The 9,350-nt window shown below is 37.8% G+C and overlaps 1 protein-coding gene across 1 annotated transcript; it reads right to left on the bottom strand.

The window, feature by feature from the left end:
* Positions 1–6,349: 6,349 nt before the first annotated feature.
* On the bottom strand, positions 6,350–7,282 carry LOC112671010 (putative olfactory receptor 10D3). The gene has a single exon (XM_025464822.1). The coding sequence runs from the start codon at positions 7,280–7,282 to the stop codon at positions 6,350–6,352; it is 933 nt and encodes a 310-aa protein (XP_025320607.1).
* Positions 7,283–9,350: the final 2,068 nt, after the last annotated feature.

Consider the following 9,350-nt stretch of genomic DNA (forward strand, 5'->3'; position numbering starts at 1 on the left):
ATTTCCCTGGAACCAATGTGCAATCAATTTCTACTCCTATTCCTCTCCCCAGGAAATTAACCACCAATCTGGTTTTTGTTTCTGTAAATTTGTCTTGTTTAGGCCTTTCATGTAAATGGAATGAAATAATAGGTAGCCTCTTGAAGTTGGTTGCTTTTATTAGCCTAATATTGTTAAAGTTCATCCATGATGTAACATGTAAAAATAGTTTGTCCTTTTTATTGCCAAATAATATGCCAGAGTATGAAGATACTACATTTTGTTTATCTTTTCACTAGATGATGGGCCTTTAGGATGTTACCAGAGGTCTTGGTTTTTGTTTTTATTTTTGTTTTTGTTTTAGATTCCAGTTAGTTAGCATACAGTGTAATATTAGTTTCAGGTTTACAATATGGTGATTCAACACCTTCCTTACATCACCCAGTACTCATCACAACAGGTGCACTCCTGAATCCCCATCACCTATTTCAACCCTCTCTCCACCCACCTCCCCTCTGGTAATGATCAGTTTGTTCTCTGTAGTTAAGACTTCTGTTAGTCTGTTTCTTGGTTTTCCTCTCTCTTTTATTCCTCTATGATCATTTGTTTTGTTTCTTAAATTCCATATTTGAGTGAAATCATATGGTATTTGTCTTTCTCTGACTGACTTATTTTGCTTAGCTCTATCTATATCATATATATACATATATATGATGTGATATAAGTTGTGTATATATATACATATATATATGTGTATATGTATATATATATGTATGTATATATACATATATATATATATATACACACTGTGTATATATACACCTTCCTTATCCATTCATCAGTCAATGGACATTTAGGTTCTTTCCATAGTTTGACTATTGTTGATACTGCTGCTAAAACATCAAGGTGCATATATCCCTATGAATTAGTATTTTTGTATCCTTTGTGTAAATACCCAGTAATGCAATTGCTGGATCGTAGGATTGTTCTATTTTTAACTTTTTGAGGATCCTCCATACTGTTTTTCAGAATGGCTGCACCGGTTTGCATTCCCAGCAACAGCACAAGAGGGTTCCCCTTTCTCTGCATCCTTGCCAACATCTGTTGTTTCCTGTGTTGTTAATGTTTTGAATACTATGAATAATATCCCTATGGCCAATCCCATACAAATCTTTTTGTGTATCCATTCCCTTTTCATCTATCACCAAAGACTTTAAAACATGTTTTGACATTTTGTTAAAATTATCACAATATCTTCGTTCTGATATTAGTGATAATCCTCATAAAATCACACTAAATTATAGAATAATTTTGATAGACACCCAATCTCACACTCATGTGTTTATTCTTACAGCTTCCTGTTTCAAAGAGGTCTCTTTTCCTGATCCTTCGGATCAGCCTTGTGCAGTATGTTATATACATAGGGCACATATTAGGACTGTCTAATATCTTTCAGACATAAGTTATTTCAAAATAGCTTGAAGCCACAACAGTTTTGGAAGTTGAAATACTTCACTTTGAAATGTTAGCTGTCACTGTGTTGAAATTTGGGGTCTTCTTTGCTCTTCTGCTTGTTTCCTCACACCACAGCAGCAGATGGAGAAGGATGCCTCTGTGCCTCCCTTACTAGTTAATGGTTGAGCTATCATGCCACCACATGTCATAGAAACTGATAATCCCGCTAACAGCTACAGAGGGATGCTTTGCCCATGTCAACATGTAAGGAAATGGGAAACATAAACTAAATTCTCTGAGAAAGATTCCTGAGACAGAAAAAAAAGGGAAACCAAATGCATTCACTGGGGAAAAGATTAAGAAACATATTTGGCCACAGATCTGGGCCATATTTCTTTTTTTATTTTAAGATTTATTTATTTGAGAGAGAGAACATGCACACACATGTGCACATGCACATGGTGGGGGGCAGAAGGAGAGGGAGAAGCAGCCTCCCTACTGGGTTGAGAGCCCTAGGCAGGGCTCAATCCCAGGACCCTAGGATCATGACCTGAGCTGAAGGTATATGCTTAACCGACTGAGCCACTCAGATGCCCTGAGCCATGTTTCTTAATTTGGTAATATAACTTAATTATCAGTAATCAGGTTGCTATTTTGATGTAGTTTAACACCTTCGTCTTTTATCTCAATTGTTTCTGGACTTGGAAGGGAAGTTGAGAGTGTTATAAGTTGGTCCCACCACACATTAATAAGTAGATTACATTCCAGGTTGACAATTGCATAAGAAATGGATAAAAAAAAAAGAAATGGATTAAATTGTGGGTGGTTCAGGGGGAAAAAAATCAATGAGGGTATAAGATGAATTTATGAAAACTTTTGGGTGGCAGTGAGTTGACTATATTGGGCTGATATAAAAGATCATGATTGAGGTGGCAAAAAATGAATGGAGTCTCTAGTCCAGCAGTTGCAGAGGCACCTGTGACATACTTATCCCTTACGGGTTTAAGTGAGCTGAATTTTCCCAAGGGTAAGGGAAATGGTTTTCTAAACTTTGATTCAGAGATAGTAGCTGCTAGCTTTTTCACTGGTTTGAATAGGGATAGAATTTCTAAAGTCTAAAACAGATTGTAGAAAGTACCTACCATGCAAAGAGCACTGTGCAAGGCACAGTAGAGAGATGGAGAAATATTAGGTATAAATTTTTATCTCAGAAAGGTTGGAGACTAGTTGAAAAGGTAGATCATTCATTTAAACTGTTTATTTTCTTTTTTAAAATAATATTTGTTACAAGGAAGTTCCCTGTCAGTGGAGAGCCTTCTTTTTCCTGGAAAACAGGTGCTCCAAGTTACTGATCACCTTGGTACGTAAGGCATTTTGAAAATATTTTGAACAATATTCATAAGACTTCATTTTTTAAAGTGCCATTCCATTCATTGTAAGGGTGCCATTTCAATTTATTTCACAGTGCCAGCTAGGAAGAGCGATAGTGTTCAAGATAGCTAAGTTCAGCATTACAGAAACAGAAATTGGATAATATATAATAATAAAGTTGATGCTCCTTGTCTCCAGGCAAGTGCTGTGGGTTCCCTTTTTTGTTGAATTTTCTATTTTTCTTTCTTCCTTGGTCCTGGTACTTTCATCAAGATCTGAGTTTTCAGTCTCTTCTATTTTTATTAAGAACATTTATTCCAATCATATATTGAGTATTTGCTCCATGTCTGACTTGCCCAATATGTCTTCTGCTCTGTAAGGAAAGAGATCATACCTATCTTGCTAACTACTCCATCCTCTTTGGATAGCACTACATAAATACATACATAGTAAACAGACAATAAATATTTGATGTTACCCTGAGGCCTGTCCTTCTGACTTAATTGTATTCTGGGCTAGTCACTAATTGAAATGTTAAATAATAACTTGTGAATCATGTAACTACCCAAAATGATGATATAAGAACTCTTATAATTTGTATTTCTTAATGACAAGTAAATAATTTCAGCAATAAGTATCAACATCTGGTAAAAAAAAAAAATCATTGCAGAATGGGATGTTTGGAAAGAGTATTATGGAAAGGTTAAGGATGAACAAAAATCCAAAAGATACATGGTTCTCCTAAAGGCAGAAAAAATTATAATGGACATTCTAAACCAAGAAAACTATGTAAAGAAATATATAATGCAGGATATGTCTTCAGCATATGAAGTCATTCTAAGTGAAGAATTACAATAGGAAAAAAAAATTTAAATAAGGTGGACATGTATCTGTGATGGGGTAGATCTTTTGACATTCACTTCAAAAGGTGGCACCCGATTTCTTTCACACTAAGGATGGGCTAAATGTAGTAACTCACTTCTAACAGAAAGAAAATAAAAGCAGGAATGATGGTATATGACTTTGGAGGGTTGGTCGCAAAAGGCTTTGCAACTTCCTGTTTAGACTTTCTCTTGAATTGCTCACTTTGGTAGAAGCCAGTTGCCATGTTGTGAAGACGTGTAGGTGACTATATGTATGACTATATGTAAGAGAGGCCCAGGTACTGAATGAGACTGAGCCTTCTGCCAACAGCCATGTAATGAGCCATCTTGGAAGCATGTCCTGCAGCCCCAATCGTGCCTTCAGATGAAGGCAGCCCTGGCCAAGAGCATGCCTACAACCTCATGAGAGATCCCAAGCCAAGACCACAGACCTAAGCTACTCCAGGATTCTTGACCCTCAGAAACTGTGTGAGACAATAAATAATTTTGTTTTAAACTGCTAAGTGTCAGTTTTTTGTTGTACTATAACACAAATGAATACAATACCAGAGATAGTGCCAAGGATCAAAGACCATTCAAATAAGGTAAATAAGGTGGCCCTTGAATGATAAAGTAGTTATATTAGCAACTATTATAGAAAATCAGCTAGTTGTATATAAATGCTTGATTTATATTATAGGCAGGTAGATGTTGCTCTCACAAATATTCCCTCCCTTTTACTTTTTTGTATAGATAATTTAGTGGATATTGTTCTGATCCCATCTGACAGTAGTCAGATAAACAGTTTTAAGTTAGTCTGTGACTAACTGGCTGAATGGATTATGGTAGAGTTGAAAAGAGTTGAAGTTCTTATTTCCCATCATTTATTTCTTCTTTCTTTCTTCCTTTCTTTTAATTTATTTATGACAGACAGGGAGAGAGAGAGAGAGAGAGAGAGGCAGAGACACATGCAGAGGGAGAAGCAGACTCCGTGCAGGGAGCCCGAGGTGGGACTCGATTCCGGATCACACCATGGGCCGAAGGCAGCGCCAAACCGCTGGACCACCGGGGCTGCCCTCCCATCATTTCTTATTTCAACTTATGTCACCGAGAGTGCTCCTGTTGTTACATCCAATGTCTCACTGTTTTCCTATCCTGAAATTATTTAACATAACTTCCTTGTGTCTCCGTTTTCTCACATATAACTGAAGAGAGTAATTGTTTCCACCTAATAGAGATGCTATTTAGATTACGTTAGTTAATAGGTCCAAAATATTCTATGTCAATGTGCAAATTATTAGAACTGTCGGGCAGCCCAGGGGATTCGGTGGCTTAGCACCGCCTTCAGCCCAGGGTGAGGTCCTGGAGACCCTGGATCGAGTCCCACCTCAGGCTCCCTGCGTGGAGCCTTCTTCTCCCTCTGTCTGTGTCTGTGCCTCTCTCTCTGTGTGTGTCTCTCATGAATAAATAAATAAAATCTTAGGGGAAAAAAAAAGAACTGTCAATGATATATTAAAAGCAAGATATAGGGATAGCTATGATAATACAGAATTTATGATTTTTTAGTTCTTCTTATAAGGCAGTAAAAGTTTAACTCTGGATTCAATTTCCCTCATGTGAATATATCTCTGCCCATAATTCATCTATAAAAGAAGGATATCACGGTATTTACCTCTTAGGATTTTGTGAGTTAATTTAGTCAATACATGCAAAGGGTTAGGATACCATCATACACATAATAAGAAGATTTTAAATGTTAACTATTGTTCTAAGTTGAACTGGATGACTGAGCAGATAGGTGATCAGCCTGAAATTTATTTGACTAAATGTTAAAATGTAAATGTTAAAAGATTACAAAATAAATAGTAAATATTTTTACTGGTTCAATTTCAATTAATTACAGATATATTAGAAACAGAAAATATCTACAGTGTATAGAGAATTCTAGCTCAAAAAGGCTCTCCTCTAAAATTTGCAGGAATCTACTCTCTTGTCTTATAAGAATAGATTAATAGCCAGCTTCTCACTTGAGATATAATGAATAAAGACTAATGCCAGACATCTCTGAAGGCCAAAGGAATAAAGCTCCAAATGGAATTATTCTTTAATAGGAAGATATGATTAAAGCCAAAGTTATAAATTAAGTTTAAACTTAAGCAAACTGTACCACCATCATGCTTTTAAATTTTATAGCGTGTTGACCATGAAAACCAGCTTTGTTAAATGGCCAGAGAGATATTGTAGTAGAATTGAGTAAGGCACACATTTTGGAAGGAAGGAAGGGAAGAAAAGAGGGAGGAGAGAAGGAAGGAAGGAAGAGAAGAACGGGGGGAGAGGAAAGGAAGACAGTCCATGGCTTCTAGAAACTTGAAGCTTTATGGTAATTGGTCAAAACATAGTTCCAACAAGTACAGACTGTGTGAGGCAGAAAAGATACATTGTTTTGGCAAATTAAAAACAGAAAAGGCTGGGTTAATCTGGAAATTTTTCCTGATTAACCCAGTCCTTTCCATGTAGGACTAAATCAGTGGCTCAGCTGACACTTACCACGAGACTATCAGTATTCCTAAGAAACTACTGGTAGTTTGCCCAGCTCACTATTTGGCAACAATCTCATTATAAGAATAGTGGATCTGAAGCAACTCCCCCAAAGAATTTCAGAGAGGAATTGCCCCTATACCTTATACCCCAGAAATGTGGACCATTTGAGTGAATACTTTCCTCAAAGCCAATTTCACATCCTTGTTTCTTAAGGTGTAAATCAAAGGGTTGAGAGAAGGAGTGACAATATTATTCAACACTTGAATAACAGAATCTAGCCAGGGGCTGGAAGCAGGCCTGAGATAGATGAGCATCACCGGCCCATAGAACAAGAAGATTGACATCAGGTGGGCACTGCAGGTTGAAAAAGCTCGGCGCCTGCCTTCCGCAGTGCTGATTTTCAATATAGAAAGGACGATGTGACCATAGGAAGTAAGGATAAGGAAAAAGCATGTAAGCGTCACAACATCCACGTTAGTAAAACTCACTGTCTGAGCTAGAGAGGTGTCTGCACAGGCCAGGGGTAACACCACTGGGATATCACAGAAGAAATTGTCCACCTCATTGGAGCCACAGTAGGGTAACTTAAAGACCAGAAAGGTGAGGATACTTCCATGGAGACAGCCGCCCAGCCAAGTGCCCAATGTCAAGCCAGTGCACACCCTGCGGTTCATGATGACTGTGTATCGCAAAGGGTGACAAATAGCCACAAATCGGTCGTAGGCCATCACGGTGTACAGGAAACACTCAGTGCCACCCAGGAAGTGGTAAAAGAAGAGTTGGCAGGCACAGCCCTGGTATGAGATGGTCCGGCTTTGCCCCATTAGGTAGAGCATCATTTTGGGGGAGCTCACAGAAGGGAAAAATATATCAAAGACAGACAGGTTTCCCAAGAAGAAATACATGGGGGTGTGCAGGTTGGAGGAGACCAGAATGGTGAGGAAAATGAGCAGGTTTCCCAACAAGGTGAAGAGATAGAAGGCCAAAAATAAGACAAACAGCATGTTCTCCAGCCCTTCGGTATTGGGAATTCCCAATAGGATGAACTCCATCACAGAAGTGTAGTTCTGCATGTTCACGCATCAGAGGGTCCCGGAGAAGTAAAGCAATAATCATGATATAAGACCACAAATAACTGCAAAAATATCTTCCAAGTCAAATTATTTATGAGGCACTGGCTACAGGCAGAAGGAGACCAAAAAAAGAGAAAGGAGACCAACACTACATCTGGTCCTGGAGCTAAGTCATGTGTCACATTTGGCTTCCTTTTTCATGTGTTAAATTAAGTAGCAGAGGAATGTTATCTTTATAGTTGGCAAACCTCTTGCAGGAATCAACTCTTATTACCAGTTTTTTGTAGTTTCTCCCAATATGATTTATTGTCACACAAACTGGCACATTTCAGAATCATCTTCTCCATGGAAGATTTGTCATCAGGTGGCAATCTTATTTTAATATCAGCCAAGTCATAATCAGTCGGTGGTAAATAGGCCAACTACCCAAACATATACACATAAAAACGTGAACCTACATAGAAATGATATACACTTAACTACTCATTTTTACTTTCAACAATATTATTTCCATTCTCCAGTGTTTATATTTAACAAATAAGTGTACAATTTATATTTATAACCTACCCACACACTTACAGAAATGGGACTGAACCTAGAAGAAGGCACTAGGTGATAGAAGGTAATAGAAATACTATATCCCACTAGAAACATATCTCTCTACAGATAGATTTTATTTCTATACTATAGAGCTCCAAATCTAAATTCCAATGACATTAATATCATTTAGCTTTATTAATGTACGTTGGTCGATAAACCATAAATAAAACCTCAATTATATTTTCAGAAGGACAATACCTTCTTCTGTTCATTTGTATCCCATTTTATGTTAGCCTTCCATATAAATATTTGTCATCGAATATAACTCTGTGATCAATATTTGTTCATAGGAAATCATCTGATAAATATTTTCATACCAGCTTTAAATGGCTGATCTGTTACTATTTCCTGCATTATTTCCATTTCACAAGGTTAAAGAACTTTGTTATGGATAAAAATCTCAATAAGTAGAATTTCTAGCAAGAATTAAGAAGTAGAGAAAACAGGAGTTTTCAGACCATTCTTGAAATCAATCCATACATGACGTATCAGATAAAGGGCTAGTTTCCAAGATCTATAAAGAACTTATTAAACTCAACACCAAAGATACAAACAATCCAATCATGAAATGGGCAAAAGACATGAAGAGAAATCTCACAGAGGAAGACACAGACATGGCCAACACGCACATGAGAAAATGCTCCACATCACTTGCCATCAGGGAAATACAAATCAAAACCACAATGAGATACCACCTCACACCAGTGAGAATGGGGAAAATTAACAAGGCAGGAAACCACAAATGTTGGAGAGGATGCAGAGAAAAGGGAACCCTCTTGCACTGTTGGTGGGAATGTGAACTGGAGCAGCCTCTCTGGAAAACTGTGTGGAGGTTCCTCAAAGAGTTAAAAATAGACCTGCCCTACGAACCAGCAATTGCACTGTTGGGGATTTACCCCAAAGATACAGATGCAATGAAACGCTGGGATACCTGCACCCCGATGTTTCTAGCAGCAATGTCCACAATAGCCAAACTGTGGAAGGAGCCTTAGTGTCCATCGAAAGATGAATGGATAAAGATGTGGCACATGTATACAATGGAATATTCCTCAGCCATTAGAAACGACAAATACCCACCATTTGCTTCAACGTGGATGGAACTGGAGTGTATTATGCTGAGTGAAATAAGTCAGAGAAGGACAAACATCATATGTTCTCATTCATTTGGGGAATATAAATAATAGTGAAAGGGAATAGAAGGGAAGGGAGAATAAATGGGTAGGAAATATCAGAAAGGGAGACAGAACATGAAGTCTCCTAACTCTGGGAAATGAACTAGGGTGGTAGAAAGGGAGGAGGGCGAGGGGTGGGGGGTGAATGGGTGATGGGCACTGAGGGAGGCACGTGACGGGATGAGCACTGGGTGTTATTCTGTATGTTGGCAAATTGAACACCAATAAAAAATAAATTTATTATAAAAAAAATCATCCATACAACCACACCCCTATATAAAGCTGGCCTTGTTCAA

Source organism: Canis lupus, chromosome 5 (genome assembly GCF_003254725.2).
Source record: "Canis lupus dingo isolate Sandy chromosome 5, ASM325472v2, whole genome shotgun sequence".
Taxonomy (NCBI): Eukaryota; Metazoa; Chordata; class Mammalia; order Carnivora; family Canidae; genus Canis; species Canis lupus.

Excerpts from the sequence above, each read along its gene's own strand:
- LOC112671010 (XM_025464822.1), bottom strand. The coding sequence starts at position 7,282 with ATGCAGAACTACACTTCTGTGATGGAGTTCATCCTATTGGGAATTCCC.